Here is a 25,540-nt window from a genome sequence, read left to right as displayed (position 1 = left end):
AAATGGAGAAACAGACCAGAGGGATGTGGCTGTTAGTCTGGTGCAGAGCAATGGTGTTTCAGAGGCCCTCTCAAAGCAGCCAACTTGTGCCTTTCGCAGGCTGAGGCCTTCCTCAGGCTTTCCGCTTTCTCTCCGCCAAGGGGATGCGTCCTAACGGAGCGAAAGGAGGCAACACTCCCGTAGCCTTTCCTTGCCTAAGGTCCTTGACGAAATCCTTTGGCACGAGGGCCGCCCCCCCATCTTGGCCCAGGAAGGAGTCATCGGAGCCTGGCAGCGTTTGGGGGTCCTGATCCCCAAAGCACGGGCCCATGCCATTCAGGGGGCACCTTGGCTCTGGGGACAGGGTCTAGTGGGGGCCCACATGGGGTGCAGCCATGTCGGGGACCCTTGAGGGCTGTCTGAGGTGGGTGAGGAGGCCTGAGCAGCCCGACCACCAGGGCGGCGGGAGATCCTGGCTCAGCTCCCCGTGCCCATGTGCGCCCCCAGGCACAACTCTCCGCTTCTGCCTTCTGCCTTCCGCTTCTCTTTAAGAGAGCCACCGTTCCCCCAGCCTGAAACGCAGAAAAACAGCCAGCTCCTGGCTGAATGCTGTACACACAAACATCTGCCTTTGTCCGGGGGGATTTACCCAGTTCAGCTCTACAACTTCAACAGCCGGTACGCAAGGGTGTGGACCTACACCCATTCCTCGCACACTGGTGTCAACTCTGAAGCCTCAAGCTGACGGCTCCACCGTCACCCCTGTTACTCTGCTGACTATAGCAGTAGGAGGCCTGAAGACCAGCGTAATGTCCCTCTCACTCCATCGGGTGCAGCTCTGCGGGAAAGCTGGGGCACCCCTGCTCTCCTTCCACCTTGCTTTCCTCATTTGCCTTTGAATGTAATGTGGGAACAGGCAAGTTCAGGTGCACAATTACATAGTCATCGAGCTGATTCACAGGACAGGGTGGGGGAGGTTAGTGGGCTGCTGCGTTACAGTTCCACTTCCACTGTCCTCTGTTGGCAGGGAAATGGGATGGCGTTGGTGCAAGCATCATTTCCCATGGAAGTCTCTGTCAGAAATGCTTGGAAGAAAAGCATCTGCTCAGCTGTCTGCAAAAGGGCGCCTGTAGGCTTAGAATCAAACAGTGACTGGGGTAGGAAGGGACCTGTGCACAGCAGCCCCTGGCCCATGCCCGGGGCCACTTTGGTGGCCGGAGCTCCCCATGACGATGTGGAGGCAGAGGGGCTGAGCAAGCCAAAGCCCCATGCAGCCCCAGCCCCAGCCTGGTGTCACCCAGAGCCAGCGCCCCCTCCTTGCCCCATGGGGACCCCCTGGCTGGCAGGGTTGGCCCTGCCCAGGCAGGGGGAAGGCAGGGGGCCCTGCTCAGGATCCTCCCTAACGCTGTGCTGCTATCCCAGATGCCCAGTGCCCTCAGGGCACCCTGTGCCCCCATGCAGGGACCCTCCTGGTCCCCCGGGAGACAGCAAGCACCCTCCTTTCTCTAAACAGGCTGTGGTGGGTTCACCCCAGCACAGCGATGCCCAGCCAGTGCCCAAGCAACAGCTACTTTGGAAAGACCAAAGGCCAGGGCTTTATTGCGGAGCACGATGTTACATGGCATGGAAGAGCCCTGTGGTCAATTTGGGTCGGCTCTCCCTGCTGTGTCCCCTCCCAACCCCTTGCCCACCCGCACAGCCTACTCGCTCGGGGACACACAGAGAGAAACAGAGGAAGCCTCGGTGCTCTGCAAGCACTGTTCAGCGCCAGCTAAAACGCTGGTGTGTTTTCAACACTGTCTACTCACAAACGCAAAACACAGTGCCAAGTGTGCGGCGGCGTCTCTCCCCGCCCCCTGTCCCCCGGCAGCTCTGTCTGTGATGTCACAGCCATGACCTCACACCGTGCGGGGCCAGGCCTCTGAGAAGTCAAGACTGGCCGCCCTGCACCACGGCACTGTGGGCCACAACCTCCCGCCTGGAAGGAGCTTGCCTTGTCCTGGTGGCCCTGCGCCCGTGGCAGGCGTTCTCCTCCCAGCAATCGGTTTGGGGCTCTCGCGGCCTCCCCTGGGCAGGCGACACTCCAGCAGCGGAAGGAGGACACACAAGCTTGCAGGGAAGCTTCGTTTCTCCCCAGGATGAGGAGGAGAAAGGCTCCTGCAAGAGCACAGGGCGCTGCCCTCTCAAGGAGGAGAGCTGGCAGCAAGGGATGTGCAGCTGGGGCTACTCAGGTCATCGAGAACAGGTACAAGGGTTTGTTCCTCCTGGGGACATCAGCTGGCGGGTGGGACCCACAGAGCCTAAAGCGAGGCTGGGGGGACGCGATGGAGAAGCCGGCGAGCGCTGTGGGCAGTGCAACAGTCCCAGGGCTTGGGAAACCCGCCGTGAGTGGGAATGAAGCTGCATCAGGGCAAGTTCACAGTGGACATTACGAAAAACTTATTTACTGAGAGGGCGGTGGTGAGTCATTGGAAGAGGGTCCCCAGGGAAGTGGTCATGGCACCAAGCCTGTCAGAGTTAAAGGAGCATCTGGACGATGCTCTTAGTCCCATGATTTAGTTTTAGGTAGTCCTTTGAGGGGCAAGGATTTGGACTTGATGATCCTTATGGGTCCCTTCCAACTTGAGATATTCTATGATTCCATGACAGATTTCAAGATCTGAAAATAAAACAGAAAAACAGCAACCAAGGCTTGGCACTATAACAAAGGTTATGTTCAGCTTTTGGAAGAGGAAGGTTTGGATTTATATTCAAATCTGATTTGAAATTACTTTTTGGTCATAACATAAACTCTTAAATTTGGTGTCCTGCTTTTTTGAAAATTCTGGAAAGTTTTGCACTGTTGTTTCTTGAATTCATGAAGACCAGCTCCCTGCTTAGTTTCTTTGATTATGGTTCTTTTCTTAACACGGCTGGAAGTAGATTCTTCACTTCCATCACCTCATCGAAAATTGAATTTTTCTTCTTTCTGTAAACTCAGAGCAATCTCCTTTCATTTTATTGTCAGGCCCTCCTTTTCCAAAGGATCTATGTGCTAATGGCTGGTAATCTACCGCATGTATCTCTTGAATTGTTGAATTCACAACAACCAGGCATGGCAGGAGCCATTCTAAGAGGGCATGCAATTCTCAAAACTGCTGTTATGTAGACGAGAGAAGGATTTTAACACTTGTCATCCTCAGAGCTTCATAGAGGCCACACAGGAAGAGCTTTGGTCAGGGTTAGCTGTCATGAGTCCAGGATGATCCAATTTCTTCTGCCCTAAAAGGGTTGATTAAAAAGTGAATGAGAACGTGTATTGTTAGTGTTTAGATTGGGGTGGATTAAAATAAATAATCCTAATAAGATTATTTTTTTTCTGAAACATGACCGGATAGCATTGATCCTCTTATTTACATGCAGTGCATTTGAAGGAAGAGGAGAGAAATTAAAATATGATCTGCAAGATAAGTCATTGTGGAGTTGGATGTTTCCTCATTTTACCAAATATTGGACAATGTTAGATATTTTAAGTGGGTTGGATGGCACGCATCACATCTGCAGCTCAAATACAAAAGTACAGCCTAGGAAACAAGCCTCTACTAAATAAATACCACAGTGTGAGAGTGTCTGAAAGTACTGAGTGTCTGTACAGAGCAACAGTGCCTTCAGATGTGGGTGCAGGGACATGATCTAGTGACCAAAAGTGTTACTGCAGGTCTTAAACTGCCACTTTGACCGTGTTAAGGGTGGCTGTGTTTCTTACCAGTAGATATCAAGTAAGTAGTGTGTGACATCTATGGAGATGTTCTGCGGTTTTGGCTGAATCCATTAAGGATTTGTATTAAAAAAGAACACAGTTAAGAGTCACTGCTTTTTGAGTAATATTTCACCTGTGATAGCTTTAGTGAATTTTCATTTTATGCGTGCAGCCTATGTTCAAGTGTTGAAAGACCCATAGTTAACTTTAGCTCTGACTGTTCTTGCTTATCCAGGTTAGGGTGACATGCAGGATTTGCCATGTAGCATTACTCCTTTTCAACACCTTTCATACTAAATGTAATGTTAGGTGAATTATACTGTTATATTATATATGCTTTCATGAACATGGATACTTTGCAGAGATTGGACAGGTGCCAGAAGAAGCAGCATAAATTTGGAATTCCAACACCAGTATTCTGTGGTTTTTTTCCACTATTGGTGGTCCATTGGGAATGTGGAAACATATGTCATGTCATGTGATGCAAAGCATACTTCTACATACATGCACCCCTGAAGTTAAGTATCTTACTACTCAATAAAGTTGTCTACTGCTAGCAGACCTGACCACTGTATGTTTTTTGGAAAGCATGTTGAATCTAAGTGTAACAGCTTCTCATTTTCCTGAATTTCAATGTAGAATCATTGAATCATAGAATGGTTTGGGTTGGAAGAGACCTTTAAAGATCATCTGGTCCAAACCCCTGCCATGGGCAGGAACATCTCCCACTAGATCAGATTGATCAAAGTCCTGTTCAACCTGACTTTGAACACTTCCAGGGATGGGGCATCCACAACTTCTCTGGGCAACCTGTTCCAGTGTCTCACCACCCTCATCATAAAAAAGTTCTTCCTTATGTCCAATCTAAACCTACCCTCTTTTAGTTTGCCCCTTCTCCTGTCACTACAGGCCCTGGTAAGAAGTCTCCCTCCATCTTTCTTATAAGCCCCCTTTATATACTGAAAGACCACAATAAAGTCTTCCTGCAGCCTTCTCTTCTCCAGGCTGAAAAACCCCAACTCTCTCAGCCCTTCCTCATAGGAGAGGTGTTCCATCCCTCTGATGATTTTTGTGGCCCTCCTCTGGACTGGCTCTGTCAGGTCCATGTCTTTATTGTGCTGGGGACCCCAGAGCTGGATGCAGTACTCCAGGTGGGGTCTCACCAGAGCAGAGTAGAGGGGTACAATCACCTCCCCTGACCTGCTGGCCATGCTGTTTTATGCAGCCCAGGATACAGTTGGCTTTCTGGGTTGTGAGTGTGAATTGCTGGCTCATGTCCAATTTTTCATATAGCACTGTGCCCAAGTTCTTCTCCACTCAATCCATTCACCACCCAGTCCGTAGTGATACTGGGGATTTCCCCGACCCTGGTGCAAAGACAAAAAATCAAAACCAGCAAAATTATACATCCAAATCCAGAGACCACATCTGTGCTGAAACAAAGCATGAGAAATTTTCTTAAAGGAAGCAGGCTGAGAAATTGTCAAAAAATGAGGGTCAAAAAATGACAGCTAGAATACAGCCTTAGCTCACGTATGCAATGCCCAAGATTTGTGAGATATGGGCAAAAATGTGTTGAACTATTAATGTACAGATGAACACATCTGTATTTTTAGAAAAAGACTTTTTGTCATGTTTTTGAGGAATCAAAGGAATGTAGCTTTCTCTGTGTGAGATATTTGTTGCCAGTTGCAGCCCTGATCTAGGATATGACAGAAAAGAGAGTGGGTCTTGTGCAGCTGAAATTCTGTTCTGTGATGCACTGAGCAGAACTACGGGAAAACTGTGAGTGGGAGGAAGGTGAAGAACATACATACCTCATCATATCCCTTCCCACCTAATAAATCTATGTCCAAACTTCGCTGCACAGAAATTCTTAAAACGTTCTTAATAAATCGGTGGTTTGTTTTCCTGCTTGCAAACAATTAAATTCAGTCAAATCTCTGCTCAGTTCCTTTGGGTTTCAGAATTTGGAGGATATTTTGGAATTCGACGGCAAACAGTGCCAAATTCATTATAATATTTAATGGCAAAGAAGTCTGACACTTACTGCTCTCTATTTTCAGGGAACAATTTTGTCTCTCTTAATTTCCTTCATTTGCAGGCCTTTTAGACATAACTACAGGATATTAGTTAAATAAGTTTGCTCTGAAGTTGTGGATACAGGATGTGACAGAGGACGGACACTCCCACTGAAATCAAGAGAGTCTTGTGTGAAGACAGCTGTGTCAAATGCTTCCACGTGCTGCTACTGGAGCTATGGAAGGTTTTCACTGCAGTGTCTGAACTCTGTATCAGTGAACCCTTCGATTTATGCAGAAAATGTCTAGTCCAATATGTCTAGTTCAAATGAACTCTCTGCTCTGGTTCATTTATCTTCCTTTGTGTATTCCCCTGCTCTCCCATACACGTATTTTTAGTTCTGTCCGTCTCATCCTTCTGCTGTAACATCCGATGAATTGCTATAATCTGTTAACAATTTGCAAGTATCTGTTTCATGTCAAGGCATGTGAAAACAAATGGGAAAACAGTCTTCCTCAAAAATGACTCACTCCAGCAGCAGCCAGAATGTCCTCATGTAAGTGAGGTAAGATACTTCTGAAAACAGTCTCTGGCAGATAGACTGAAAAACACTAATTGGCTGGTTTAAAGCAAGTACACCTGTAAAGAGAGCTGTATCTGTCATAAAAGTCATAAAAAGTACCAGTATTCCCCTGGGAATGCTGGTAGCTTGTTGTCCTAGGAGTTCAAGGATTTCTGGAGTCAGGACAAAGATTTTTATTAACTGCCCAGAGGTGCCACAGAGAAGCTCAATGGCAGGTCGTAGATGTATAAATGTCACGATCTGGACAGTCATTGCAATTTAATCTCATAATGTAAATCTGTTACTGGTTTGCCTTTAATACTTAGGAAGGATGTTTATTTTCATGAAAGTAATGGTTGGAGAACATGACAGTCTCCTGGTATTTTAATCCCTTGTTGAAATAAGTAATACGGAAAAGGTGATTACAGAAATTTCTAAGACAGCTCTGCTTTCTGCTAATGTATGAGGCCTCCAAGTGTCCAAAAAGATAATGCTGTTCTCTAAATTTCTGTTGGTTCACATATCTCTGAAGTGTTTTCACACAGGCTCAGAAACACAGCTATGTAACTTCTGTTTAACTTACTATCTGTTCTTATTAGCTGTATTTTGAAGAATGTCTAAACAATCTGTGATGAGTGCTTTATATAGGATTAAAGCAGGACTCCTGTATTACGGACTATAAATGTATCTCGAAAGAAAGACTGGGAAGACAGAAATGTTTTGCAAACAACTAAAATACTGTATTTAATCATTATCAACTTGTAACTGTGTCGTTCTGTAATAAAATATTGCCATAGTTTGTAACAGGCCATAAGCCTTGTACTGAGTTTCGAAGGCCTCAGGACTGAAGCTTGTCAGACTTGCTCTGTCCGAACATTTTTTGGTCTGCTTGCAGGTTTGCTTTGCTTTGTTTAACTGTGTCAGCATTTTCTCCAGTTGACGAGTTTTCTGTGGCTAATTTATTTTTCTTTTTTGTCTTTGCATGGTACGATGATAGTTTAAAACAGGTAATAGCAACAAGCAGTTATGCTGTGTAGAATTATATTTATGACTCTAATATGATGAGGTAATGTAGAGAACTGCAGGTCTGGTACAATACCAGAGCCTTGAGAAGTGGAGACATGGGATACGCATACATAGGCTGATCAGAGATGGAGCACAGGCTTGGCACTGGAAACCTCACAGCTACAAAGAATTCAGCAGTGGTCAGTTAGAGAAATGCAGACCTGGAGCTGGACACAACTGTTTTTAGGGGTGGCAAAGACAAAGAAACTATCTAATAATATATGTGGAAGGCACTGTATATAGTAAACTCAGATGTAATGTGGAGCTGCAGACTAGTGAGGAAAAAGCAATGTGTAAAAGTGTGTTAGCAAGCATACAAAAATAACTCCGAGTGGACCGTAGAGGGAGGAAGAAGAAACCGTCAACATGAACATCGAATTCCTCCTGGTAGAGGACTCCAGCTGCTGATGACTCACCATAACACCTGCCCCCTCACCTGAAGGAGACCACTGACCTTGGGGTCTAGGGAAGGAGGGAAGAACGGTGAGCACAACACCGGGAGAACAGTAGAAACTAAGAAGTGTGTGCGGAACAATTTTAACTGTGTTATTATTACTATTACTGAAACTTTTCAGCATAGACATATCCTTTCTTGTTCTGTAATAATTACATCGGGCTTAATAATAATTCTTAAATGAGGCTGTAAGATTTTAATTATGCTAACAATAAATTTTTTACTTTATAAATAATGTGTGTTTCATCTTTGTTGTAAATAAGATTTTGAAAGTAACAAGCTTGATGTACAGACAGTAAATTTCTGTCTCAAGAACATACATTTCCTAGGAAACGTAGAGTTTTGGGACAACCGTTGTTATGGATAAGTGTTAATTTGCCGTACTCAGCATCTGAGAGGACTAATGCATTAGGCTGTTTAATAAAGGTAGGAATGACACCACAAAAGTGATACTGTTATAACCCTCTTTGCAAAGGATAAGACATTATTTAAATATAAATAAAGAATCACAGCTGTACATGTTTGGTTTGTAAAAAGTCATGCATTTGCTACTTTAACTATAAGGCAAACAATTAAAGCTAACAACATTTCACACTACATATTTCAACCTATATCTAATTAAAAAAGAAAAATTTGCCTCTCAAATGTTTTTGATGGTATACATTTTTGAGGGAGAATTTGCAACTATATTTTGTATGTATGCTAGCCTTCATCGGATAAGTACTTGATGACTTTTTTTTTAAACATGATTAATGGGGCATCTTGTTTAAAAAATATAACATCACAACCTAATTCAGGTTGGGATCCAGATCTCTAGTCCAATTGTGCCCCAAAGCAGGGCCAGACCGGGTTGCTCAGGGCTTTATCCAGTTGGGTCTTAAAAACCTCGAAGGGCTGAGACTACTACCACTTTGGCTCCACTGCCTGAGTGCAGGAGTCCTGCCACACAGCTTAGTAAAGAGCCTGGCCCTGCCTTCTCAGTAACGTCCCCATAGGTCTTAGGAGGCTGCTATTAGGTACCCCTGAAGCCTTCTCCTCTCCAGGCTGAACAAGAGTGGTTCCCTCAGGCTCTGGCAGTGCCTCTTCTCCGCACCGTCTTGCTCACTTACTGCTAAACCTGCTCCAACCAATCAATGTCTGTCTTGTACTGGAGGGCCCAAAGCCGCCCACAGTATCCGGATGTGGTCTGAGTGCCTAATAAAGGGGGATTATTGTTTCCCCTGAAGTAGTGGCTACCCTCCTGTTAGTATAGCCCAGGATGCTGCTTTGCTGCTGGGGCATGTGCTGGGTTGTGCTTAGCTTGCTGTCCACCAGTACCTCCCAGACTTTTTCAGCAGAGCTGCTACCTTCCTGGTCAGTCCCCAGCCTGTACTGTTGCAAGTAGCTAGCGTGTCCTGCGTGCAGGACTTCGCACCTGCCTTTTTCAAATTTCGTCAGGTTCCTGCTTGGCCCATTTCCCCACCTGATACTGCTGAAACTGCAGCCCTGCCCTTGGACCTGTCCACCAAGGTCTCATGGTTTGGTGTTACCTGCAAAGTTGATAAGTGTGCACTCTGTCTCCTCCCCAGGGTTATTTACAGATACTAAACAGGAAAAGGTCCCAGCGTAGACCCTGACAAACTGCACTCGTTAACAGCTTCTCAGTAGCGTACAAAACTTTAACCGCTACACTTTGACCTTGATTCCAGACAGTTTTTCACCCATCTAATTGTCCACCCATCCACCCAAGCGAGGTACAAAAGTTATGTGGTAGACCATGTCAGAAGCCGTACCAAAGTCAGTATAATACTACAAGTTCTTTCTCATGTAAGAAATCATTTCGGTATAAAATAGAACACTTGGAAAGTAGTTACCTGACAGTACTAAAGTAATTCTGTATCAAACTCAAAAGAAAGTATTTAAATCTCCAAGGAGAAGACATGACAGGAATTCTTTTGACAATTTCAGTCTTAACAAGCCTCTTTAAATTTCTTATGCTTGAAAAAATGCTGAGAAATCTGAAAGACTCTCTATTGGAAAGAACATTGGGACTTGTTTGAAACAAGATTTCGATTACTCTTCTGCCACCATGAGGGCAACTTCAATAAGCTCACTGAGCAAGAGTCAGGATTTTAACTTACACCTATGTGCTACATGTGTGAGTAAGGCATCTGGTCTGTAAGCAGAAAAAGGTTAATTCAGAATACAATGCAAGTTGTATTACTTAAACATTAGTTACTGTGCCAAGATATGAATAATTAAGTCTGAATGAAGATAATAAAATGTCATGGCCCAAACATAAAAATGATGGCTGCAGAAAAAAAATCACCTGCATGTTTTTAAATACAGAATAGCTGCGTAGAACTTTATATATGACCTAATGAACCAATGACATATTTCAGTACTACAAATCCTCCCATGATTTCCTTTTCCACTTCTGAATGTGTCACAACTATCGCACAAAACCACTAGGACAAGGTTTGGACTCTGGCAAAGACAGACAAGGACAGGGGAACAATAATTTATTTTACTACATAATTTTTATAATAGAAGTACCCACTTTTGTTCTGCAAAGGCCATACGTTAGTAAGAGCATATGTGTGTGAGACAGAAGTGCCTTTCTATGCACTTCACCCCTTCTTTGCACACCCTTTATGAAGTTCAGACAGGTTTCTAAGTAGTCTTCAACAGTGGGATTATTTCAGCAGTTTTTCTGTGTTTTCTGAACTGCTCAACAGTGCCTGTAGAGAGGCTGAACGTCAGGTTCCCTCTTTAACAGGCAGATAAATTATTTCTGCTTTTTGTACATGGTTGTTACAGGACATCTTGAAAAAGAAGTGTTAAAAGCAAGTAAGAACGTCTTGGGAAACAAAGTAAGACCGTCTTGAGAAGAATGTAAAGGAGATACTTCATAACAACTGCATCTGGCATTTAGACATATTAGAGATAAAGACTGTCTTCACTAACTCTCTGCTAACAAGCAATAACAGTTAACACAAGGAAAAATCTTAGAAAAATAGAACGAACTGCCAAAATAGTGCCCTAGAGTTAACTTGTCTCATTATAATCTCATTATAATGCTAAAGAACACACCTCCTAGCTAGAAAAGCCCCCAACCCAGTTAAGCCCCCTACTCTCCGAGCATGCGTGGTGAATTAAAAGAGAACTGTAACTTTAAGATGAAGTAAGAAAAATACTAACCAATAGTTAATTAAGGGGTAGAACTAGTAGGCGTAACTAACTTTGTTAATTGTTTTAAATACCTGTCATGATTTTAACCCGCTGTGCATGTTAGGAGGAGAAATCCCCCATGCACCCAGCGCTGCAATAAACCAATGTTGGCTTTCTAAACCATTTCTAAATCATTTGGTTTGGAGAGTTTTCTTCGTTACAGTTTTCAGTAACATGGTGACTTTGGAGTTAAGGGTTAATGATCTCTCTGATGGATTTAGCTATTTGGTGCATGTTTATTTCCTACAATACCTTCCATTTTTCCACAGATTTGCTTTGGTAACACTCAGATGTTGTCTGCACATTTTGTGGACTTCCACCTTTCAGAAGCCTGTGAAGCGCGGAGCTCAAAATGAACGGCATGGCTTCTAACATTTAAGTGGCTTTTTGTCGCCAAATTTTGACTGTGGTGCTTTGGCAGACTGAGATGTTGCCCTGGGACATTCATAAAGCCCTGAATATTTCACTCTTTCTATCCTACTGCATCTGCATTCTAGAATAAAGATATTACTCAGTTTGTTACAGGGTATCTTGAAAAACAAGGGTTAAAAGTAAGAAAGAAGAATGTAAAGAAGATACTTTATAACAACTGCGCCTGGCACTTGGACATACTGGAGTTAAAGACTGTCTCCACTGACTCTCTGCTAACTAGCAATAATGATTAGCACAAGGATGAATCGTAAAAAAATAGAATAGGCTGCCAAAATAGTGCCCTAGAGTTAACTTGTCTCATTATAATCTCATTTTAATACTAAGAAACACACCTCCTTGCTAGAAAAGCCCCAACCCAGTTAAGCCCCCTACTCTCTGAGCATGCGTGGTGAATTAAAAAAGAACTGTAACTTTAAGATGTAGTAAGAAGAGTATTAACCAATAGTTATTAAAGGGTAGAACCAGTACGCGTAACTAACTTTGTTAACTGTTTTAAATACCTGTCATGATTTTAACCCGGTGTGCAAGCTTTGAGGAGAAATCCCCTTGCACCCGGTGCCGCAATAAACATGCCTGCTTTATAACTCTTTGTGAGTTGTGAAGTTTGTTTCTGCGTGTCAAGTTCAATTATGGAGGTTCACTTTGCCCAGACTTATGCTGATAGTAAGATACCTGTGCTAAGCCACTGCCTTCCTACTTAATTGTTAAGGTGATTTATTTTGTCAGCTGGGCAGTTTTTGGCCTATATTCTGATTTTCATACTGTTGTTAAGTACCACACGTCCATTTGAATGTTTTCTTGTTGCTGTTGCAAACCTCTTGTAAAACCATTGACATTAAACAAGGTTTTAAAACTGAAAGCTGTGTTTCATTAATGTTTTGGCTTTAGCTCCGCTTTGTGTGAGACCACTTTTTCACTGTGGCCCTTCTAGCTCACAGTGGTTGAGATCCATCAGCATCTCCAGAACTTTTTGCAGGAAGGCTCGCTCCTCCTTCTGTAGACATGACAGTGAACACTCAGTAAGTGGTACAATCTTCTCTTTTGGTGAACATAGTGTTCTGCTGTAGTTGAGAATCACTGAATTGTAGCTGTGGGAAGGGACCTCTGGATGTCATTTGGAAGAACACTGCTCAAAACAAGGCTCACCTGCAGCCGTTCACATTCAAGTATCTTAAACAAAGCTCGGAACCACCTTCTGAAAACTGTAGCTGCCTGCTACCATACAGTTGGAGCGTATTTGTCAGAGACCAGCAAGAGCAGGGCTGCTGCATGGGGGTGGGTGAGCTGGGAGCTGAGCACAGCACGGTCCGTGCCCTCACAGCCACAGCTTCATGGCACCTAAGCAGGACAGTGACAGCAACAGGATGTGTCAACAGCCCCGCAGTCACCAGGTGACAGCCAGGTAACAAGCGATGTCCCAGGTCAGTCTGGGAAATCCTCACTATAGTTCAGGACTGAGTGGGAACAGGCTGGGGAAGTGACTGAGGGTTCCGGGGGCAGCCGAAATGGGGCTCCAGGCCAGAGAGGTGTGGGGAGGTTGGTGAGGGCCAGTTAGGGCAGTGATGCCCTAATGCTCTCTGATGCTTTACTTTAGAAAAAGACGATTTGCTTTAGTCATGGTTCCCCCCCACCCCCCCCCGCTGCTTTTACGTAAAGGATCTTTCCTTCCTGCCCCTGATTGACAGCCAGAAAAGCTGCCACTGCTTTTCCCTGGGAGGACCGGCCTCGACTTCCCCCCCCAATCCTCCCCCCGCCCCCCTTCCCGGTCCTACGGAGGGCGGCCGAGGCGGCGCTCACCGGGAAGGCGGCGCTGCTCGCGGGCCGCGCTCCTCCCGGCGCTCAGCGCCGCGCAGCCCCTGCCCGGCCCTTGGCCGCAGCAGCAGCCGCAGCATGGTGGTGCCGCCGCCGCTGCTGCGCGCCGTCATCATGGGGCCCCCGGGCTCCGGGAAAGGCACCGTCTCCGCTCGGATTATCAAACACTTCGGGATGAAGCACCTCTCCAGCGGCGACCTGCTGAGGGACAACATGCAGAAGAAGACAGGTGGGAACAGGGACGGCCCAGAGCGGGGGGAGGGGGATCGTCCCCACCGCACCCCCACCCCCCCCGCCCTGCGGGAACTGGCCCCACGCAGCCCGGTAGGAAGCTCTCGCGTGACACAGCCCCGCTCCGCCGCGGGGGGGACGCGGTCCTTCCCCCCCCTCCCCGCTCCGCTCCTTCCCCTTCTCCCACCCCCCCCACCGCGCCCCGCCCGGGAAGCCCCAGGGGGCTTCTTGAAAGGGGTTTGCGCTCCCCAGTCCCACCTCTGTGTGCACCCCCGCCAGAGGTTGGGCGTCTTCACCCGGCTCCTCCTGGAGGCCAGAGGCCACCGAAGTGGGCCTCAAGGCTTCAGCTGAGGGTCCTCTAAATGCTCTCACTTGGCATCCTCTCTGTAAGCGTGAACGGGCTGTATCTGAGGTTTATCCCGTTTTCCTTGTTTTGTAACACCTAATTGTTTACTCGTCGCTTTTCGTAAGCACCCGGTGTTTTTTGTAGGTGTTTCTGAGAGTCTTCCAGCTGAAACCTCTTGAAAAGGAAAAGTATTCATGTTTTTAACAGACGGGGCAAGAGGAGGAGTTCTGGGCAATCAGACTTTTTCAGATCTCCGTTAGATGGCTAGAAGTAGAAGCCCCTAGAATTATCAGCTATTTCAAATTAGAAGGCCATGTCCCAAACTGACAGGCATAACAGTAGTGGTGCTTTCCAAACACAATGGGCAAATTTTTCAAACTGCTTACCTTGTGCTTTTTAAGTTACTACTATCTTACAACAAGTTCATATCGTGCTTAGGTTTCAGTATGGTCTGTGTTTGCATACAGAATTGCTTGTATTAGGTAATTATGTGAATTACACTTAGTATGTAGTCCTAGCTTGACCTCTGGCTCTCTGTTGAGATGCCCCAAACCCTGTCTCCGGTGAATTTTTGCAATGATGAAAAGTCCCTGCCTGACTTGCGCATCTATCTGCTTTTCTTCACGGTGAGGTTGAAAACCTTGTAAAAACCATTTCAGGTTGCATGTGATGAAGTGGGAGTATTGTTATTTCCAGCACTTTGAAGCTGCAGAGGACTACGTTCACTTGTAAGTAACACTGCAGTATTACTGTTAGGTAACTGGCAGTCTTGGTTTTGGAAGCTTATAAGCATGTTTGAAGGTGAAAAATTATCTGTATTATGAAATCAGTTGTGATATGATGTGATTTCCACATCTCTTTTCACACAAATTCTGTTTGCTCTGTAAGAAGAATGACTTTGGCTTAGTTGACTGACTTTACTACAGTTGATATCTACAAGTTAAACATTTGCTAGGAGCACCACCTGTGCAGGCGTATCAGATCGCATTCATGCTTTTTCTGTCTGTTTGGTTGCACAAGCAACCAAAAAAAACCTCCTCTGTTTTTATTTGCAGAGGGTCACAAAACCAAAATTGTTGCTGTTATGAACTTTCAGTGTAAGTAAGACCTAGTGAGAAAGGAAGGCATTCCAGAAGATGAAGGAAATATGTTATTTACTAAATACTTCAGGTTTTGTACTCTTTGAATATCCCTGGAAGCAAGATCAAAGAGCACAAGAATCAAGCTGAAGGGTGTGTGAGAAGAGGAAACTGCAAGTGGAAATAGCCCATTGCTTGATTTGAGGAGGGAGCCATGAAGTAGTAGAAAGAAAAGTGATTCAGCTAAGTGTTCTAGGTGGGTTGGACAGGTGAAAGAATGTGAAGGAGAACCAAGATGTGAAATGAAAGTGTAGCAGACACGTTAAAGCCCTGAATGTTAGGAGAGAAGCCAGTGGAGAGTGGAAGAGATGATGAAGTTTGCTCTGAATTAGCTAGTGTAGAACTTACAGGAATCTGCTACAGAGTTTTTCATTCGCTAATTAATCCAGAGGAAGCTCTGTTTTAATTTTATTGAAAGTAAGTCACTCGTTGCAGAAATGGTCTCCAAAGGATCGAGATGAATACTGAAGTAGCAGCAGTAAGTAGTACACTGAAGGAAGGAGAGGGACCGAGAGGCAACTCAGCTTTGACAAGTTTAGTCGAGGCAAAGAGTTTGAGTTTTGATTGTAATAAGAGTCCTGCAATTCCTAGTTCTTTGAGAACTGTGTTAGGCTAAGTTGGGCAGTTAAAACACTTGGAAAATTAAATATAATTAGCAGTAGTTTTATGGTACCATTTTTGGCATTTGCTGTCTTGTGAAAATCGACTTTGTTGAAAAGTCCTGCTGAACATGTGAGCATCCTTAGCAATTTGCAGTTATTACCATGTTCTCCTGCTTTGGAGAGTGGAGAGTCTGTGACCACCCCTCTAGTGCTAAGCAACCTGTTGCCTGAATATGGCTAGAACTTGTCTGCTGTAATGTGGTTAGGACATGCCAATCTTTTACAAAACCACAAAACATGGATACCTGTTATCACCTAGACAGGAGAGAAACCTATGTTGCTTTTAACTCCAAAGATTGCCATGCCTGTAGTGGTTTCTGACCCACACTGGAATATACAGAACAAAATAAAACCAACAAAACCTCCTGAAATCCCACCCCCAACAACAGGGGGAAAAAAAAAAAGCAGCTATGATCTAGTATACAAACTTTTTGTCTGAACATATAACTATTTGGGTACAGTTGTGCCTATTTTTTTCTTCTGTAGTAGTGACTTTCTAAATGACCTGAGGTGTGTAGAGAGAGGCAGCATGTTTCCAGCTCTGTTGGTCTAATAATAGGACCCTATAGCTTGCTGTACTCTAAACCTCTCCGGGCCCAAAAGCTCCTCGGTCTTTCCAAAGTATGTTAGTACCATTCTCTACCAACCTTGACTTGCCCATATTCTTAGATCATTGTGGCTAGAGCCATGCTACAGCTTAAATCAGTAACAGATCCAAGAATCAAGTAGACATTAAGCTATCTAGATGTAATTTATTCCTCCTCCCAGCTTACTTTTGCAGGATACATAGTTCAAAGAGCACTAGAATAATAAGAGGTATGACTTGCTGACCTCGAAGCAGGAGGTAGGGAAAAGAATAGACACTGTGCTCAGGCAGGCTGTCACCTTCTTTCCAGTTTGTGATGTGCTTGAGGACTCAAGCACCTGAGTGTGACTCTTTCCCACATTGTGAGGACTATTTGAAGTCTGACCAAGATGCGTAGTGCCTATTTCTAAATGGCCTTCAAACTTTTCAAAGCCTGAGTATAGATGTGAACACCCAATAAGGGGGAATTGTCCTTTTATTACTTACATTTTTTTCAGCACCAAAGCTACTGTTTGTATTACTTGAGGGCATCTATTGCTTTTCAGTTGCCTTGTCTGAAGAAGCACCTCTGTACTAGCGCACGTTCCAATACTGCATGAAGTGATGGCACTGGCATTCTTCATTGCTTTCTGCTGAAAGTTGTTCTATCTTGTGTTGGTATGTCAGTCCATCCCATTTTCTCTTCTGTTCAGTTTACTGTAACTATATTTGTATTGGCTGCAAGTAAAGGCTTCTGCAGATCCACAATAAAACCAATCTAGCTGCTGTTCTGGGTGAGTTACATAATTGGGTAATTGTTTTATAAACGAAGGCCATGGAGACTTTGTGCTTCGGAGACAATCCAGGCAAATGAATTTATTCCTGGCTGTACCCATGGTTTGGGTGAACTACAGCATGCTACTTCCTGTCATGTAGGAGCATGGTGTGATATCCGGAACTGTGATGTGCGGATGGCATTTTAGCGAGCCAGCGGGCTAAATGACTGGCATTAAAGATTAGTCAGTTCCATGGGAAAATACTAGTGTCTGTGCGCTCCCATAAATAGTTTACAACATCTATAAACATCCTCTTGTAACTCTAGTAATCATAAAAATACGTATCTGGCAAGTGTGTCCCACTGCATACTGCTCTCTTAAATACCAAAGGCATTTCTCTTCAGAGTGAAGTCATAAGTTAATAACTAGCCACTAAACTGAGAAAATAACTTTACTGACAGGAAATCTGAGGGCTGATATCTTAATGAACTTGTAACCTTTACATTTTTTCTTTTGAAGACTCTTTTACCTAATGGCCTCTCCTGATTTTTAGTTTTTGGAACCTAGTATTTCAAATACTTCCTAGTAAAATCATTTGGAGCCTGTGGGGATAGAGGTGTGCCGAATGCCCTGTTCCCATCTGTGGAACTACAGATGATCAAATTAATCTGATACATATTTGCGTGATCAGATCCTAACTGATCATCTGTTTTTGAATTTCAGCAAGCATACTGTCTGTCTTGTTTACAACTGTATGTTCTGCACCATCTGATCAAAACAAATTTTTTGCAGGCTTGTGGGCTTTTTCTCGCTGGCTGGAGGTCAGAGATAGTGTAGTGTGACTTCTCTTACTTTTGCAGAAGTTGGTATCCTTGCCAAGTCCTACATTGATCAAGGGCGGCTTATTCCAGATGACATCATGACACGACTAATGCTGAATGAGCTGAAAGGTCTGGATCAGTACAACTGGCTATTGGATGGTAAGTCAGCATATTGGTTATCACTATATATATATGGAGAGAAAATCAGCACTGGAAAGCTTGGAGGGCTTTGGTCACTTGTGGGTAGCTACACTCCAGTAGCCGTCCTTGAGTTGTAGTAACTGGACAGTATTTGTTGCCAGCTTGTTGTGAAACCTTCTGCAGCTAGTCTGCCCCAGTTTCTTTGGCTGTAAAATGCTTTGGGTGTATCCCGCCTTCAGAGTGTTACAAGGATGTTTAATTCATGTTGAAAAGGGTAGTTCAACACTCCAGTAAAATTTCAAAACTGGCAATTCTGGTAATTCTTATGCTTTATTTCCTCTTTAAAATATGCATTGAGAAGTTTCTTTTTTTAAAGCCTCTTCTTGTTAAAGTCTTTGGGGAATGGAACACTTTTGAAGAACGGGGCTGAGGAATTATTTAAAAAGAAAGGTAGGTATATGATGCAGCAACAAGGTAAGTATGGAAAGCAAGTACTGCAGCAGTACAGTGTGTAATAAAATCACTAACAAAAACACGTAAGTACTCTAAAAGATCTCTTTCATTTGCTTTTTGGTTCTGTTGCTCTTTGGTTCTGTTCTCTAGAGTGATTTGTTCTGCAATTCTGCAGTGTAAGCTCTTTGCTTCAGCATTCATGATAGAGAGAAAATGTATTTGCCGCTGTCTTCATGAACTGAATGCCTCTTGTTACCCCAGCCCATGGGAGTACAGTTGAATATGCAGCACAAAGATAGGCTGGGTATGCCGTGTTTTTGGATTCTAGTCACAACCTGTCTCAGTAGATAAAACTATAAAGTTGTTGGTGTGGCTTTTTATTTTGAGTGAGTGAAAAATCCACAGTGCTCTCTATCATTTAGTGTTCTGGTGGCTTTAGTCACAGTTATGTTCCTCCTTAGTAAAGACAAAGGCTTAATTCCCACAGTGAACAGCACAATGAAACCGAATCAATAAAGGAAAGAGCTGCAGATTTTTTTTCTTTAGTTCCAGGTTCTGTGTACACACAGTTCCAGCCTTGTGGATCTGGACGTGTAGCAGTATAGCTGGGCACACTGGCAACTTTTAACAGAATAGTGTGGAGATCATAAGAGAATAAACCAATTTCTGCTGCATGTTAACGTGCTGCCTTCTTTAAACTTTTGGAGCAGAAATTTGATCTGTGTCAGCATTTGTAATGAGACTCAGTGAATTACACTAGGGATAGCTCTGGCATAACCGGCTCTGTAGGAACAACACTGTTCTGTTGAAATACGTTAACCAGAAAGTCTTCAGGTTAGTAACTGCAACTCAGAACAAACAGCTGAGGTCAGCTAGGTCAAACTAAATAGACTTGCTGAGCTGCTTGTATGGTCACTTAGCCAAATACCCATTTCCACTGCCTTACAATAGGTTGGTGGCTTCTAGAGTCATAGCAGATGTAGCAGTCTGAGTCATGTGGGAGGGTATGATCTGGTTCGATTTATGTGCTGTATAATTAGGGCATTTTTCTCTCTGTTCCTGGATTCTTCATAATTCACCACATGTTGTAGATTATTTTTTCTGTATTGAGAAAACACTGTATGCAGTAAACGGTGGATCAGTTTCAGTGAAATGCTTTTGTAAAGGCACTTTAATTTGTTGAGGAAGTTTCTCATTACTAAGTCCCAAAACAAAATCATTTTCCAGCTGCGTAACTAAGATGTGTGGTGGCTGACTAGCTTGTCAATAGTAAGAACAGCAATGTTGGAGTCCTGGCTCTTCGCATTTAGAAGCACTTCCATGAGATAAAGTGAACGTGAGAGAGAGAGGATGAGGGCAGTTCATGACTGTGATGTAAACCAGATGCAACAGCTTGGTCTGAGTTAATCAACTCTTTCCTTTTGCGATGTGTTAGACAAGACACAGTAGCCTTAAGACCATAAAATATTTTTTTTTTTTCCTGTTGTAAGGCTAGTTCTTGGCTGGTTCCTTACTCAGGCAATGATCTTGTCAACCAATGTTATGCGAAGAAGAGTTTCTTAAGTTTGTACCTATCAGTACTTGCCTTTATGGAGAAGTTTACTTGTATAGTGTGACGAAAATTACAAGCTACTGAAGAACACGAGACTGCAAGAGCTTTGTGGGCAGAGGTATTGTTCCAGTGAATCTATGGTGCAATAGCATGTTCTGCACTAGCTTTGACTGCTAAAGTTCTTGCAGTCATTTTTTTGTTTTAAATTCTTTGTGGAGACCTTGTTTTTCTTGTTCTCTGTTTCCCCCCCTCCTTTTTAAGTTTCACTAGATTTCTCTAGTAGTAACGTTTGCCTTTGAAGGCATGCTACTGGAGCCATAGAGTTTATGGGGCAAAATGCAGTGTCTTTTAAGTGAAGAGACAAGATTCCTGTTCAGCCTGAGTGTTCTCACAGTCATCATCCCCAAGGATAGTTTGATACGCTAGACTTTCCAGAATTCTTTCTAAAGCCACTCTTTTATGTAAAATTAATCCTGCACTGCCTCTGGTAGATACATTGGGCTTACTGCAACTGAATAAAATAGGTTTGTAATGGTCACCTCTTTAAGCCAGACTTACGCTGTTGTGGAAGTAAGAGTTGTCACAAATGTTTCTAGGTTATTCCAGACTTCTGAGTGAACTGCCTGTAGCTTTTATTGTGAAATGTGTATACATTGCTTTCATTCGGTGGTATGCAGTACATGAGTATGGGGTCTTTTTGCATTTATTTGTTACACTTTTGCGAAGATGATTAACTGAAATGAGGAAATGGAAGCTGTGAGGCATTTAACAAGTTAAAGTGCCATGACACACTGAAAAATACTTGGAAAATCTGATGTCTCTCCAACCTTTACAGTATGATGATGATCTTTTTTTTTTTTTTGTCTGACAATTATGTTCTGTAATCACTGAATCCACGTAATTCTCACTATAACTCTGCCTTTGGATTTTTATGGATTTTTTTCCTTTAAAAAGGTTTCCCCAGAACGGTTGCTCAGGCAGAAGCCCTGGATAAAGAATGTCAAATAGACACTGTGATTGACCTAGATGTGCCATTTGAGACCATAAAATGTCGGCTCACAGCACGTTGGATCCACCCGGCTAGTGGCAGAGTCTACAATCTTGAATTCAGTCCTCCCAAAGTGCAGGTAAGCAATACACATCGGTGTTGGTGCTAAATAAATGTTGCATTGGATTTGGTAATTGCAGTAAAATATTGGTTGTGTATGTTGTTGCAAAACACAGTAGCTCAGAAGAAAAAGGCTCATTCCCTCTCTTAGGAGCACAGAACCTTTCTGGTAACACCCTGCCTTTGAGGGTATGTTAGTGACCTGGTGGAAGCTCAAGCTGATGGACAATGTATTTGTCCCCTGCAGAATGAAACACCATGGTGTTTTGTAAGCTCTTGTTAAAGCTGTTCACTGACCTGGAATACTCTGTCTTGCACACTGGCATAGGAGCTGGGCGTGTTCTTAGCCTGTTCTGCAAGTTTGCAGCCTGTACAGTCCAAAATGTAGTTTCCTTTTCCTTCCTCCAGAGGACTCATTCTTTGATTCTAGGAAGCACACTGAATCATCAGTCAGAGAAATCCACTTTGTTTATATTTAACCAGATTTATATAAATCCCTGTGTTTATATTTAACCATGGCAGGTATTTTCAAGGGAACAGTTGTCATATTACAAAATTAGATTTAGAAACTTGCCAGTCAGAAAAGCTTCTCAACAGATCAGAGGTTATGGCTTGAGATATCCTAAAGAGGAATAGTGAACTTGAAGATAATGATTGTACATTGTTACCTTAAGATTTTTGAGGAACTCAGGTTAGCTTTAGTACAGCTTAAGCTGTATTTCATCCTTAACTTTAAATAATAAACTTACCTGTTGTGGCATCACATTTCACCTGGAAGCTCTATTAAGTTACACCAGAAGCATAGCAGGCCTTGTAGTTTTTGGATTTCAGTGTTGCAGGAAAAGAGGCCAGCTGAAATAGCAGGTAAGCACTGGAAGTGAGGAAACACTGCCTTTGTATTGTTTAAAACATGGTGGTTTAAGTCATGGTTATTTTTAATTGCAGAAGAGCACAGGCAAGCTGCAACAGAGAATTATCAGACCTACCAAAGAGTGGGCTTCAGCTGCAACAGCTTTGCAATTAGGAACATTCCACTCTACCTCCCACTAATTAGCAGGTGTATCACAACATAGTAAAGTAGATTGCAATATTTAAGTGAAACCATGGAATGGAGCTGAACAGCTAACACACGGTTGTCTCTGTTATCTAATAGACCTGCAAAATGTTTACTTACTCAACAGAACCAAAAGATTGTGGCTTTAGAGTTAATGCAAGGCTGAAGGCGCACTATTTGATAGGTACAATGAAGGCACTAGTATGGCTGCCTGCACAGATGCTAGAAAGAAACACTTGAGTGTTTTAAGTGATTGTATTATGTAAACAAGGTAGGTTTGACCATATAAATCCATCTCTAATATGACGCAGATGTTCTGGAACAGATTTTCTTCACACTTTCATGAACAGAGCAGCTTACTGAACATTGACAGTTACTGATTTTCTGAAACTGACAGCCAGAATGCAAGCACGAAAGGAAAACATTTCTGTGGTCTAATTGGCTTTGTACTTGCAAGATCACTCATGTTTCCACTCCAAATGTCTGATTAGGAAAAATCAAAATTCTTGAGGATTTAATTAATATTTACAAAGGAGCAAAGAGTCCCTTGTATCTGTGGTGGGTCATATTCTGTCCTTAGACGCACAATGATTGAATGCACCTGAGAAGAGCCAACTTTTATGCCACTAGGTAGTCCTTCATAAGATATGCCAGTGGTCAATAATTTTTTTCAGTCATTGCTGGTTTCAAGGCTTAAAAGCTCCGTAATTACTTAAAGCATTTCAATAAATTGGAGGTGAAATGTGCAGTAAAGTAGAAGCTGCTATAGTTCACACATTAGGTCTCTACTTCTGTTTACTGAATCCTAGAAAAACTTCATCTGGCTTTTATGCCATTTTTTGTACAGCTGTTGCTAAACGGTAACTCTTCCATTTTGCTACTTAAAATGAAAGGGCCATTAACTCCCTTCCCCATTTCAGTATTGTCAAACAAAGGTCCAATTGGTCTCTTGCTTGTTTCCCGTTATGCAGGAATGTATTACCAACAATATTGTTTTCCCCCATATACGAAGGTTTTGTCTACCTATTTCCCCTATTCAACCAATGTTCCAGAGGACAAATTAGTCAAGTTACTATGACCTGATGGTCAGTGCCAATACTGAGACAATATTTTTAACTGATTGACTGTTTCACTGGAAAGTCAACATCTTATATTCCAGATAAGATATGTGCTGTAGCCTTTCTCTTTATAAGGAGAAATCTACACCTTGACTAACTGGAAACTGATCATCATTTAAGTAGAACATTACAGAAAACAGACTTAAACAGAAATAAGAAATACACACCAGTGTTTGCTTTTAACCATGATTAGGGCATTGATGATATTACTGGAGAGCCACTTGTTCAGCGTGATGATGATAAACCAGAGACGGTTACCAAGAGGCTACAGGCTTATGATGCACAAACAAAACCTGTTCTAGAATATTATCGGTAAGTAGTAAAATCTATTCTTCCACATTGTAAAAGCTTCTTCCACATTAGCGTAGCAAGGAACAGATCTCTTCAGTTACAGGGATACTGCAACAGTGAACGTGGTATGAGTAGCAGTGTGTCTTTCATCAACTCAGTAAGAAGTCAACCCAGTAAAATAAGTATGTTTTCCACTGTCGCATGAAACCTCTTCAGGAGCTTGCTTAGCAAAATAGCCTTTCGCTGCCGCCATATTTAGCTTTACAAAGAGCGCTATGCATTATTCAATACATTATAGTACTATTCTGAGCAACACAGCTCTGGTTAGTAAGGTAACAGAGACAGTTCCTTTTTTTGGAAGATTTAACAGTATTTTCTCTTCTGCATGTGTAAGTAGAAGCCCTCCTAACAAGGGCAAGGGGTCAAGAAGTGATACACAAACAGAAAAACTGTTAATGAGGATTTAAAAGCGGCTGTTGTAAGAACAGGACTGTGACAGGCACAGCTAGCAAGACTCTTCGGGATTGAGAGTACTGCCATTTGCACTGCCGAATGAAATTATTAGTTCTTTTAAGAGACAAAATTATACACAAAGTTTCTCTTAATGTAAAGCTGCAAATATCACATTGCTAATACATAGATAATAGTAGGTCACCATGTACCTTGCCTAGACAAAGAAATCAGACTCTTTCACAACATCCTGAAGTGACTGACCTTCCTCTCTCTCCATATCCACCACCCTTCATTATGCTCTACCAAAACTGTTGAGCAGAAGACTAGAAGTTCTATCTTTGAGGTGGTTAAGTTTTAAAGAAGGAGTTTTTCTGGATTGACAATGATTTTCCTGACTTTGGTAGCTTTCTGAAGTGAAAATGCCTCAAAGCACCACAGTAAGACATAAGTCTAAGCTAGTATTATTACTGATAATAGCATACTTTACAGATAAAAGTAGCTACTAGAACTAATTCGGTAACTTGATTGTGCCTGGTTCACTGGCTTATTCTGATGCACGTTCTTTGATCCTTGAGGTGTAACTTCACAATACCTGGGTTAGTCATAGTTGTTTGGAGGACTGCTGTATAGCATGTGCTCTATGACGGCATTGCTGCTTCTTATTTTTACCCTTCATAGTTTGTTACTAAGTACTCTGTGGACAGCTGTCAGTTTTATGAACTGATGTGGCCAATAGCTCACTGTTCAAGGAACAGAGTAATGTATGTCCAGCCTGCATTCCCAATGTTATGGCTGTTCGTGGTGTTAAATCACATTCATATTCGCACACTCCTGCCACGGCAATCTTAAAGTGAGGTGGAAATCCTGGAACAATTAAACAGTTTGACTTCTGTCATGCTTTCTTCTTTTTCTTCCTTAGGGAAAAAGGGTTATTGAAATCCTTCTCTGGAACAGAAACCAATAAGATCTGGCCACATATCTATGCTTTCCTCCAAACCAAGTTGCCAGATGTGAGCCAGAAAGATGCGGCCATGCCCCGGTGAAAATAGGTCTAACTTCTGCTTGTCTGTAATAGCTCACACTTGATTACATGAGATTCAGCAATGATTGATTTCTCTTAATCTACCAGACTGATCAATAATTGAAGTCCAATGTTGTCCTTAACTTACATTATGATAAAACTTTGTTGCCTGTGGTTCTGACTTTAATGCTGTATTTTTTTATATTAAATATACCTAATTTTTATAATACAGTAACTGACTTCAACAAAAGCAGTTACTTTTGTGTCTCTTATTCAAAAAATATTTATGTTTGCAAATATTGACTGGTGAAGGAATTTTAGAATACAGCTTAATTATAAAGCACATTGATTCATTCACTTGTGAAACGTAGTGCAAAGCAATAAGGATATGAAAGCACGTTTCTTGAACGTGTGATTAGTTGGGGCTATCCAGAATCTGTGGGGAACCGTGACCACCATTTTGCAAAAAGCAATTTCAGACCAGAACTGGCATACATATAGGTTGATCTCATGGAAGACAGTCACCTTCTTTTA

At 42.9% G+C, this 25,540-nt stretch overlaps 1 protein-coding gene across 1 annotated transcript; it reads left to right on the top strand.

Annotated features, from left to right (window-relative positions):
• The first annotated feature begins 13,362 nt into the window (after positions 1 to 13,362).
• AK3 (adenylate kinase 3) lies at positions 13,363 to 25,231 on the top strand. The gene is made up of 5 exons (XM_059834361.1): positions 13,363 to 13,504; positions 17,855 to 17,974; positions 20,916 to 21,088; positions 23,435 to 23,553; positions 24,905 to 25,231. The coding sequence occupies exons 1-5, from the start codon at positions 13,390 to 13,392 to the stop codon at positions 25,026 to 25,028; spliced, it is 651 nt and encodes a 216-aa protein (XP_059690344.1). The 5' UTR covers positions 13,363 to 13,389; the 3' UTR covers positions 25,029 to 25,231.
• Positions 25,232 to 25,540: the final 309 nt, after the last annotated feature.

Source organism: Gavia stellata, chromosome Z, assembly GCF_030936135.1.
Source record: "Gavia stellata isolate bGavSte3 chromosome Z, bGavSte3.hap2, whole genome shotgun sequence".
NCBI classification, from domain to species: domain Eukaryota; kingdom Metazoa; phylum Chordata; class Aves; order Gaviiformes; family Gaviidae; genus Gavia; species Gavia stellata.
This window is presented reverse-complemented; position numbering and strand designations above follow the sequence as displayed.